General features: G+C 48.4%; 1 protein-coding gene across 1 annotated transcript in view; it reads left to right on the top strand.

Annotated features, from left to right (window-relative positions):
• The window catches only part of GABRD (gamma-aminobutyric acid type A receptor subunit delta), a 57841-nt gene extending 46978 nt beyond the window's left edge, over positions 1-10863 (top strand). The window contains exons 7-9 of the mRNA XM_083161564.1: positions 471-626; positions 2789-3000; positions 10401-10863. Of these exons, the coding sequence (XP_083017690.1) occupies positions 471-626; positions 2789-3000; positions 10401-10694 (662 nt within the window). The 3' untranslated portion in view covers positions 10695-10863. The remainder of the gene's footprint in view (positions 1-470; positions 627-2788; positions 3001-10400) is intronic.
• The last annotated feature ends 1643 nt before the right edge of the window (positions 10864-12506 follow it).

The raw sequence follows: 12506 nt of genomic DNA, 5'->3' as shown, positions 1-12506 counted from the left end.
AACTGACCCGACTGTCGGGTCCATTCTCTCAAGCTGCCTCTTCAATGCTGTCAGGAATGATAACATTGAATAAGAGCCGTCGCTATTTCCCCTGTCGGAAATGGTTGTCGAGTTCAGTAATGCCTCGGATCTCCGCATGTATTTCCCATTTGCTGGTGCCTCCTAGAAAGCAGCCATATCTGGAAGTGTCTTACAGGATTCAAGCTGGCTCTCCACCGGTAAGTATCAGAGTCCCTAGGGTACTTGATGCGTTTCCCCGCCTTAAAGTATCGTCAGCGGCTTCCACAGAATGAGTCATCACCCACAAGTTCTGCCACTGCCTCAAGCTGTTTTTGACAGGCTTGAAATAAGGTTTATATAATATATCAACATATAAACACATATGTTACGGTATTACAGTGTGTTGTTTCATGTGATAAGCTTTCTCATACATAGTCAGTGCAAAGATTGAAGTCTTCTTTATCTCTCAGCAGGTCAGTTCCCCAGACTGACTCTTCTCTTCCAAATCAAAAGAAATCGGGGGATGTACATCATACAGTCCTACGTACCATGCATCTTGCTGGTGGCCATGTCTTGGGTTTCATTCTGGATCAGTCAGTCAGCTGTTCCTGCCAGAGTATCACTAGGTAGGATTCTTGTATTGATGTAGTGGGTTGGAAGGAACTCAGAAAACATTGCAGAAAGTATGCTCATCCCAAGTTAGTGCAGGGACCTCACAAACTAAAATCTAATAGCAAATGGAACACATGGCATTAGCACAGGAATATCAGCAGTATAAATCACTGTTCATTCCAAAAGCTCTTCCAGGTCAATGAAGACACTCATTTATCATACCCTCCAATTTTTGAAGGCTTGTCCCATTTATTTTTGGACAGTCTTTCGTCCCGCCCGGGGTCGGTAGTGTCCCGCATAGGGGGAGGTAGTTGGAAGTCCCCCTTGTCAAGCCCCTTGTCGTCACACCACTCCCCCAAATGTTTGGCATAAGCCTTAGCTGTGCACAAGAGTCCTACCTATCGTAATCCCAAAGTTGGTAGATATGCATAAACCTGTATTAAGAATTATGAATTCAGACAGCAAAGAAATGTCTGTTCTGTCTGCGGCTATGGGGCTGCTATGGGGGCACTACTATGGGGACTACTATAAGAGGACTACTAAGGGGCTTTGAGGGACTACTAAAAGGGGACTACTAAAGGGCTGATTTAAAAAAAAAATAGTTTTATTTCTTCACTGCAGGCTGCCCTTTGTGCCATATAAGTCCTGTGGTGCTGCTCTGTGCTGCCGTATAAGTCCGGTGGTGCTGCCGTATAAGTCCAGCAGTGCTTCCCTGTTCTGCCGTATAAGTCTAGCAGTGCTGCCCTGTGCTGCCTTATATGTCTGCCATATAAGTCCAGTGGTGTTGTCCCTCTCACTATCAGTCCAGGGGTGCTGCCGCCTGTCTATTTTGCTGTGTATAAATACTAGCTAGCTGGTGAAGACAGACTGGAAAACAATCTGGGCAACTGTGGGATAAGGGGAGACCACCAACTGAAGATGCGGCCCGTAATCCTGGAGTAAGCCTAAAAGCATAAGCACAAGCCAAGGCTTTAGCCTTTCCTTGCCACTCTGTGTCATTGGCAGCTTTTGTCCTCGCTGTCCCCTTCCTCTTTCCTCTTCTCGGAATGTGAAAAGTCACCAAATATGGAGGTGGTATGTTTGTAGCTATGAATGGGAGAACTTGGAGAGCTTTTTCCAGGGGGACCACCTGTCGCTGAAATTATGGGTTTATTAAACTAGGCATGTCCTGTTTATACAACATAAAGGTGGGTGGCAGGGCCCAAGAACAACTCCATCTTGCACCTATTTTCTTTCCATTATGTGCTCTTTGGAGCATTACCAGCTAGTTTTGTGGGAGTACAAACAATCCAATGATACTACAACGCTGTGATCTAATCTCACACCTGCTCGTATCACACTCCAATATGTGTTCATCAGCTCAGCTTGCTAAGAGCATCCATTTTCTTCCTCAGCTCCTCCTCCTAGTCTTTTCCAGCTCATACAAAGACGCAGTGACATTATCTCCTGCCTAGCACCGGCAGTCTCCACCACCAACATCTTTTTTTTTATTTTTTAGGACAATTCCATCTTACACCTTTCTTTGCATTATTTATTTCTTTATTTACAGTTTCTTATATAGCTATTGCATTATGTGCTCTTTGGAGCATTGGCAGCTTGTTTTGTGGGAGCCCAATTAAACCAATCATTTCAGCCACAGTCATGTGGCAGACCCTGTAGCTGAAATGATTGATTTATTAAAGTGTGCATGTCCTATTGATATAACATAAGGGTAGGAGGGAGGGCCCAAGGACAATTCCATCTTGCACCTCTTTTCTATGAATCATGTGCCCTTTGGAGGATTTTTGGCACAGTTTTGAAAACTGCCATCCTGTCTGCCGCGGTAGTGCCACTTCTAGATGTGCCACCCACGTGTGTCAAGCCTAAGATAGAGTTAAGGAAAAATGGTAAAAAATGGTGAAAAAATTGTGTTTATAGCATCAACATCCCAGGGTCAAGAACTCTTCACTGTTATTAAAGAGTGCTATCCTCTAGGGGGATTCCAAGCCAAATACTGTATCTATGACCTAGCATCCTGCAGTGTGCTGAATTTTCTGTCTGCTACACACACACACACACACACACACACACACACGTGTGTGTGTGTTTTGTTTTAAATAAGTATGATAAATGTGATATATATGTATCTCTTCTAATTGGTATGAGAATTTATATACTGTAACTTTTGTTTTTACAGGGATAACCACTGTACTTACAATGACGACACTGATGGACAGCGCACGGTCGGCTTTACCCAGGGCATCTGCTGTCAAAGCTCTAGATGTCTACTTCCTGATATGCTATGTGTTCGTATTTGCAGCCCTGGTTGAATATGCCTTTGCCCACTATAATGCCGATTACATGAAGAAACAGAAGGGGAAGATACTGGGAGCTAAGCAGGAACGCAAGGTCAGGTATCATGACTAATGATATAATGATTAATAGTTCACTGGTTGAGCAAGTACAGTATGTTTATTTGATGAGGATTATTCATAAAAAATTAAATTAAATTAAAAATTAGTATGGAAGGATATTGTATGTTCTCTTGAATTGTTAGGGATCATGCCAGGCTGGGCTTTTCCTGAAATGCCACTAGTCAGAAATGACCACTGGATGTCATGCTCTTTAATTTAAGGCACACATTTCAATATACTGTCATACTTGTGACTCGGACGCATCACCTCTTACCTTGCAGTCAGACACAATACTCATGGAGCCTGTTGTTAGAAGCACAATATATTTTTTGTACAAATAAATCAGCGCTGCAGCTGAGCAGATCTATGTGTGCTGTGTGTGGCTGTAGGGGATTTGATGACATCATGCATTTAAATAGAAATCGCCATGCTGCAACATCGCCATTCAATATTTTACTATGAGCCATTGGATCAAATGGTGACGGGATCACGGGAGCGTGGATACATATGTATATCCTTTAGACTGGACCTATTTGGTAGACGGACCTGAGTACATTTCTGGGGGCTTTGTCCCCCTCATCGGCGTAGAAATGGCCACCTCCGATAATGGCTACATGGGAATGAACGTATGGTGATGCTTGTGCAATGGGATGGGACCTGCACCAGATGTTTATTTGTGGCTTCTCTACCTCCTCCCTGCTGCTGTTCCCAGTGCTACCAGCTTTTACTTGCTGCAGTGGTGGCTCAGCCCTGACTCACATTCTACATGTGTGTACCAGTCTGGATGTTGCCACTGAAACTAGTCAGTCACAAGCTGACTACCCTCTACCCTCCACAGTCCAGGGATCTTGTGGGACTGCCTGACTTCCAATAGGAAATCACTGGCAGTAACAGTGAAGCCAGTGGCAGATTTTACATGGGGGGGCTGTAGTCCTGCAGCTTATACAGTAGGTAAAAACCGCCACTGGTGGTGACCAACACTCCAGTTCCCTGTCTGTCAGTAAACACCATTATTACTAGACCTGCAGAGCAGAAATGAGCAAGACTGCTGAGACCAGGGCCGGCAACAGAAATCTTGGGGCCCCATACACTGATATCTCTAGGGCAGCGGTTCCCAACCTGTGGTACGCGTACCCCTGGGGGTACGCGTCCACCAGCTCGGGGGTACGCGGCGGCCCGGCCTGTAATGGCGGCCGCAGCAGTTGGTGCCCAAGGGGTTAAAAATTGGACGCAGCAGAGGGCGCGAAAAGGAGCCCCCGGGCTGAGTGACAGCCAAAGGGGGACCAATAGGAGCAGAGGGCAGGTGTCAGCGGGGGGTGAGAGGTCCCGGAAGCGGTGGTGAGTGGATCTGATCGGGAGACAGAGAGGAGGACGGAGAAGCGTGTGGGCTGACGCGTGAGGAGAGGAGGGAACCGGAAGTCGGAGAGCCAGCGCGTGCAGCCGTGGAAAGAGTGCCGGAGACGGGGTAGAGACATCGGAGGGGCAGGGAGTGAGGTGCCACTCCAGTGCCGCCCCGATTAGAGAGCGTATCCAGCAGCCGGCAGACCGGAGGGGCGACTGAGTGCGGCAACGCTGCGGCTCCCGCACTATTGCGCCCCCCGGCAGAAAAGGAGACGGAGCTTGGAGCGCAGGAGGCCGGCACCTAACAGCCAGCCATGCGGACATCAAAGGACGGAGTAGCGACGGGCAGGAGCCTGCAACTCGTTCCCGGCTACAGGTATTTGCACTTCCCGCCACTCCAGGCAGACAGCAGATGCACCTACACATGCCCTCCCCATACCACAGAGGAATCACCAACCCCTCTCCTCTGAGGGTTAAGTCACCAGTACCAAACTCCAGTCCAGTGCTCCTGTAGTTCCCAGAGAGTGGAGACCAGGGACATTTAGTAGGAGCTCAGGAGAGATTACCAGTTCCGGCATTTGTGGGGCATTGCTGGCACTGTGGGGCATACTTGTTACTGGCACTGTGGGGCATACTTGTTAGTGGCACTGTGGGGCATTGCTGGCACTGTGGGGCATACTTGTTACTGGCACTGTGGGGCATTGCTGGCACTGTGGGGCATTGCTGGCACTGTGGGGCATACTTGTTACTGGCACTGTGGGGCATTGCTGGCACTGTGGGGCATACTTGTTACTGACACTGTGGGGCATTGCTGGCACTGTGGGGCATACTTGCTACTGGCACTGTGGGGCATTGCTGGCACTGTGGGGCATACTTGTTACTGGCACTGGGGCATTGCTGGCACTGTGGGGCATACTTGTTACTGGCACTGTGGGGCATTGCTGGCACTGTGGGGCATATTTGTTGCTGGCACTGTGGGGCATTGCTGGCACTGTGGGGCATATTTGTTGCTGGCACTGTGGGGCATTGTTGGCACTGTGGGGCATACTTGTTGCTGGCACTATGGGGGCATACTTGTTGCTGGCACTGTAGGGGCATTGTTAGCACTGTGGGCGCATACCCAGTACCATGGGGTCATACCTGGCATCGTGGTGGCATTCCCGTTTCTGGCACTGTGGGGGCATACCTGGCACCATTGGAGCATATGTGTATCTGGCACTATTGGAAGGCTAACGTGATCCCTTGGAATGTCTGTTACTTTAATAATAGAGATTTGACAGTGTTCTGTTATTTTATATGCTGTCCGCAGAATGGGCTGAGCTTATATTGTGGTCAAGTGGTTGCACTTTTTTTTTTCTCTTCATTGCCAGTATGACTTGCACCTGTTAAGCCACACCCTTCAAATGAGGCCACACCCCTTTTAGACCACGCCCCCTGAAATTTCACGAGGGGGTACTCATAAATGAAAAACCTAATCAAGGGGTACGGGAGACAAAAAAGGTTGGGAACCACTGCTCTAGGGGAACCCCCTCCTCATCAAGCACAGTAGTGGTGCGGAGCAGGGAGAGATGATGGGGGTAGTGGTGCGGAGCAAGAAGGGAGGATAGGAGTAGTGGTTCGGAGCAGGAAGAGATTCTGGGAGTAGTGGTGAGGAGCAAGGAGGGAGGATGGGAGTAGTGGTGCGGAGCAGGAAGGGAGGCTAGGAGTAATGGTGCGGAGCAGGAAGGGAGGATGGGAGTAGTGGTGAGGAGCAAGGAGGGAGGATGGGAGTAGTGGTGAGGAGCAAGGAGGGAGGATGGGAGTAGTGGTGCGGAGCAGGGAGGGAGGATGGAAGTAGTGGTGAGGAGCTAGGATAGGAGTAGTGGTGCGGAGCAGGGAGGGAGAATAAGAGTAGTGGTTTGGAGCAGGAAGAGAAGCTGGGAGTAGTGGTGTGGAACAGGGAGGGAGGATAAGATTAGTGGTGTGGAGCAGGGAGGGAGGATGGGAGTAGTAGTGCGGAGCAAGGAGGGAGGATAGGAGTAGTGGTGTGGAGCAGGGAGGGAGGATGGGAGTACTGGTGAGGAGCAAGGAGGTAGGATAGGAGTAGTGGTGCAGAGCAGGGAGGGAGGATGGGAGTAGTGGTGAGGAGCAAGGAGGGAGGATAGGAGTAGTGGTGTGGAGCAGGGAGGGAGGATGGGAGTAGTGGTGAGGAGCAAGGAGGTAGGATAGGAGTAGTGGTGCGGAGCAGGGAGGGAGGATGGGAGTAGTGGTGAGGAGCAAGGAGGGAGGGTAGGAGTAGTGGTGTGGAGCAGGGAGGGAGGATGGGAGTAGTGGTGAGGAGCAAGGAGGTAGGATAGGAGTAGTGGTGCGGAGCAGGGAGGGAGGATGGGAGTAGTGGTGAGGAGCAAGGAGGGAGGATAGGAGTAGTGGTGCGGAGCAGGGAGGGAGGATGGGAGTAGTGGTGAGGAGCAAGGAGGTAGGATAGGAGTAGTGGTGCGGAGCAGGGAGGGAGGATGGGAGTAGTGGTGAGGAGCAAGGAGGGAGGATAGGAGTAGTGGTGCGGAGCAGGGAGGATGGGAGTAGTGGTGCGGAGCAGGGAGGGAGGATGGGAGTAGTAGTGCGGAGCAGGGAGGGAGGATGGGAGTAGTGGTGCGGAGCAGGGAGGGAGGATGGGAGTAGTGGTGCGGAGCAGGGAGGGAGGATGGGAGTTGGGGTAACTAAACTTACTTTGCATTCCGTGGCTGATGGTGGTGTTTCCAAGTTAGGTTCCGTTGAAGGCAGGAACCTCCTTCTCTCTGCTTGTATGGTCAGGAGCTGGGCAGGTCAGGCAGAGGAAAGGGAGCTGGGCAGCCGAGGTCTGGGTGCACCTCTACCATTTAATGTCCAGCCTATGACGAGGACTCATGGCTGGATAAGTGATTTTGTTTCCATGAGGATGGACGAGGAGCCCAGTTACCATGGCTGCTGACAGGGGCGTAATGTATCTACAACTTGTTGGGCCCCATAGAAAAAATATTGGAAGGGGCCCCCCCCCCACTCACAGGGAGGGAGAGAGAGTGTGTCAGAGAGAGCGAGAGAAGGAAAGAGAGAGAGAGCATCTTGGAGAAAGTCACAGAACGAGAGAGAGGGGGGGGGGGGCAGAGTGTCAGGGAGAGAGAATCAGGGGGACAGAGTGTCAGGGAGAGAGAATCAGGGGGACAGAGTGTCAGCGAGAGAGAATCAGGGGGACAGAGTGTCTGGGAGAGAGAATCAGGGGGACAGAGTGTCAGGGAGAGAGAATCAGGGGGACAGAGTGTCAGGGAAAGAGAACCGGGGGGACAGAGTATCAGAGAGATAAAGAGAGGTTAGCAAGAGAGAGTGTTAGGAAGAGAGACAGGGGGGCGGACTGTTGCTTGCAGGGGGGCTGAGTGCAGAACATGTGCATACTGGTATTTGGGGTCACCTCATATCTCCCCCATTCCACTTTACACTGACAGCCAAACACCAGCAGGGGACTTTTAAATCCAGCTAACATGCGCTGGCTCCCCCACTGTCACTCCAGTAAGTGCAGCGAGAGTTGGTGACCTGTTAAGCCTGTGCCCTATCCCCACTGCTCGCCTGTCGGCCTCTACCTGCTCAGCGGTAATCATCTGTCCCAGTGCCGTGGATTCCAAGAGCGAGAGCGCCTGCCCTGCTGCAGGGGTTCTCCGTCATCTGCCGGGTCCACATCTCAGCGCTCGGCAGTCAGCACAGAGGAGGAGACTGCACTCACCCATAGGGCAAACAGCGGCAGTCGAGTTGAGTGGTGGGATGCATCTGGCACCTGGGCATCTGAGCGGCAAGGGGTCAGAGGACTGGGTGGCAGCAGAGCCGGCATCTGAGAGACAGGGGGACCAAGCAGCAGAGTGGCGTGGGGACCAGGCGGAGGGGATGATGGTAGCTGACCTTGGGGCCCCTCAGATCGTCGGGCCTGGGTCAGCTGTCCCCTTTGACCCCCCCTCCCCCTATGGCCGAGCCTGGCTGAGACTTCTGGTGGTAACATAGTTGTCCACCCTCCAGGATCCTGCAGGAGGCTCCCATTTCAGTCCTAAATCTCCTGCTGCCCTGCATTGACCTTTGCAAGGACAGTGATTTGCTGTAATCGCTGTGATTTGCTGTAAATGCTCTGGAATCTCTGCTGACAACTTTCATTATTTCCCATGACAGAAGAGATGTTAGCATATGATCATATAGCCTTATCTGTGCTGGTGTACACTCATCCATAGGGTGCTGTTGCTGTCTGTAGTGAGCTGTGACTTAGGGTAAGACTTTTAGGGGCAGATGTATTAAGCCTTAACAAGAGATAAATGTATGGTGATAAGGAGAGATAAACATCCAGCCAATCAGCTCCTTACTGACTTTTTTCAAACACAGCCTGTAACATGGCAGTTAGCAGGTGATTGGCTGTAAGATTATCTCTCTTTATCACATTTGAATTTATCTCTTGTTAAAGCTTAATATATTTGCCCCTTAGTTATTCAGTTTTGTTTAATGAGAGCCTCTTGTGTCCATATTGATTTGGCTAATGCTGTATAGTTATGGAAAACAGCGCATCCAATAAATATAGGTTGTTTCTAAAAATGGAGGGTTAAGGTCAAACCAGGGAAGGGGGGTTAGGTTTAGGCACTAGTGGGGGACTTAAGGTAAGGCTGCGGGGAGGGGGAGGTGAAGGGGGGGGGGGGGAATTGGACACCAAGAAGGGGGATTAGGTTTAGGTACTAGTCGGGGGACTTAGGGTTAGGCTACAGGTGGGGAAGGTAAGGATTAGGCCGTGGTTCGGGGTTGATCTATTAGACACTAAGAAGGGGGTTTAGGGTCAGGCTGTCTGGTTAGGCCACTAGAAGGGATGGTTAGGGGTGCAGGAGGAGGGTAAGTATACTTACCTGACCCCTGTCGGGATTCCCTCCTTTTGGATGCCGGCATCTGTATTCCAAATATAACAGCTAAGGCACAAAGACAGTACAGCCAACAGCCAGTGCCAACTGAAGGGGTTTAAACTAGTTACAGTTGATATATATAGTGTGGTATAAATAAAGGCCATTACATGGGGCATGTATATAAAGTATAGTAGAAGTAAAATTAGTAATTGTGACATTTGCATGGCACAGGCAATTGGCAAGGGGCTAAGAAAACCAAAAATCTAAAAATAAAATCACAAAGTTACTTTGGCTGTTGTTGCTAGTTTTCATTAGATGTTGTTCTTTCTGTCATTTCTCATTTCATCACCAGCAAATGCTTGGTATAAAATGTGTCTAGAACAGGCCTGGCCAACCTGTTGATCTCCAGATGTTGAGAAACTACAAGTCCCAGCATGCCTTGCCACAGTTTTGCTATAAGAGAATGCTAAAGCTTTTACAAGGCATGCTGGGAATTGTAGTTTCTCAACATCTGGAGAGCCACAGGTTGGCCAGGCCTGGTCTAGAACATACAGTACAGTACATTTTCAGTAGAACTTTTAACCAACTACAGTACTACACTGTTATATACTGTAGTTATATAATTCCTTCTGAATGTTGGTAACACACCACCACTTTGATAAATGGTGATGGGTGCCGCGCCCACTCCACTGACAGGGGACTGTGAGCGGTATCACAAGACCTGCTCTGTACTTACCAATGCAGACCTGCAATCATCGAGTTTGTACTCATACCCTTGGCTTTGTGCACAAATATGAATTAGGCCAAAAAAACAGAAGGAAATAGAGATCTCATATGCACTGATTAGCCTCAAGTCAAGGGGATAACTAACATAGGTGCAGGGGGTGCAGCTGCTATGGGGCCCAGAGCTGAAAGGGGTCAACCTTCCCTGTCAGTTACATGTGCTATATATATTTTTCACCATTTTCAGCAGAAAAGTCTATATATCCCATGATCTGATAATAACCTACCGATTTGAAAGCATATACTGTATATCATTCTTGCCAGGACCCACTGCAGGCGATATTGACAGAGTATAATACAGGGTTCTTTTCCTTCAGAAAATGACGTTGCACGCTTGCTGCACTCCTCCTTCATATCACTTTGTATCCTGTAACCATTATCTCTGATTATATTGCAGATGTCCATGATGGAGGGTAAACATGCCATTGTTTTATTCTCCCTTTCAATACTGGGAGTAAATTTCATCAAAATGGACCAGCAAAACCCTATTCCGTGCCCAGTGAGCAGATCCACAGATAATACAAGGAGGCAAAAAGGGCCCTGTGGCAAACCTACACCAGAGAATAAAGGCAGACGAAAGACTTTCCTGAAACCCCTAGATGCTGACACAATCGATGTCTATTCTCGGGCAGTGTTCCCAGCGGCTTTTGCAGTAGTGAACGTTCTTTATTGGGTTGGATATACACATTGAGCAGTCTAGTTTCAGAGATCTCTGTACAGATCATTAAAATTGTGTAAAAAATATATATATATTTATGAAACAGAGAATTTGGTCTAATATATGGCCTTATTCAGAGTGCTATGCAATTGCAATTGTCTAGGCTACAGAACTGCTAAGAAGACAATTGTTTACAATATACAGCAGGGATGTCCAAACTATGGCCCTCCAGCTGTTCTGAAACTACAAGTCCCATCATGCCTTGCCACAGTTTTGCTATTAGGGAATACTTAAACTATGGCAAAGCATGCTGGAATTTGTAGTTTCACAACAGCTGGAGGGCCACAGTTTGGACATGCCTGATATACAGGCTTCTTTCAAATAATGGGGAGCGACTGTAGCGGTGCAGGTGCATACATAATTTCGGCTGACAGCTTATATACACCCTAAAAACAGCCATGACGCACCTGCATTTTCACAGCCACTTCACATTAACTCCCCTAAATGGTAATTTCCTGTAAATCACTCCTCACAGGTGGGAGTGCATTAACAAAGAAACCTTTACACATGCGTACTGCGATTGCAGCACATGCAAAAGTCTTCCTGCAATCGCTCAATTGCAAAAACATGGATATAGGTCCTTATTCGGGTTTACTTGCAAGGCTGAGATTTTTGCTGCCTTGCGAGTCCCCCAGACGCAGTCCGCATGTCGACCATTTGGTGTCAACCTAATGACTGTCAATACCCATCGATACACAGGCATAATGCATTGCAGTAAAGTGCCAAGCTGCAGGAACAGGGCTCAAAGGTTCCGGATAATGAATACTATTATGCAAATGAAGGTCTGATGGCGCCGAACTTGTGTGTCCGTGGAATATAATCTCGTAGTGTAGAGATATGAAAAATAATAAGATAAACCAAGTGTAAGGTGATGTCAAGGTGGAGATGCTTTTTTTGGGGGTGAAAAAAGAGCACTCAATGGGGAAATTTGTACCCAAACTCACTAAATAGTGGTGTGTTATAAATATATAACGGTATCTTTATGGGTCCACCCGTGCAGAAAACATTGAAGACAATACCAATGATGGAAGACAGTATCCAGACTGCGTATCGTACTCACTGAATGAACAGGAGCATTAACGCATACAAAGGTATCTTTGTCAGCACATCAGAAGTAACAATTTCAACAGCCAAAATGGGTGCCTACCATACTCACTGAATGGGTAGGTAGGATAAACACATAACGGTTTCTTTTAAAAGCCAGGTCCCTATTTCTCCAATGGAAGTGTGAACCTCAAATGCAGAGGTATATGCAAAATATACCTCTGCATTTGAGGTTCACACTTCCATTTGAGAAAGAGGGACCTGGCTTTTCACTAAGAGATTATATTCCACGGACACACAAGTTCAGCGCCATCAGACCTTCATTTGTTCCGAAATATCTACTAGAGAGGATTGCCCAGTGGTCCTCCATTTTGGTTTGTGGCTGCAAGGACTTATAGCGCCTTGGGACTTTTCCTTACACCTGTTTATTTTTGTCTGTTCACAGGGATGGGGAACCTATTCCCTCCAGCTGTTGTTGAACTACACATTCCAGCATGCCGTGCAACAGTTTTAGCATGGTCAAATGACAAAACTGTAGCAGGGCATGATGGGTTGTGTAGTCTAACCACAGCTGGAGGGACAAAAGTTCCCCATCCCTGGTCTAAAGGACAGAGAAACATTGCCATAGTTTTGCCATGTTATGAGTGACTGATGTTATGAAACTAGTGTTATGGGTGTAGTATGCAGAGTGGGGTGGGCTATCTGCCCTGTGTCACACACACAATAATCTAATAATATAAT

This window comes from Crinia signifera, chromosome 19 (genome assembly GCF_055691185.1).
Source record: "Crinia signifera chromosome 19, ASM5569118v1, whole genome shotgun sequence".
Lineage (NCBI taxonomy): Eukaryota > Metazoa > Chordata > Amphibia > Anura > Myobatrachidae > Crinia > Crinia signifera.
This window is presented reverse-complemented; position numbering and strand designations above follow the sequence as displayed.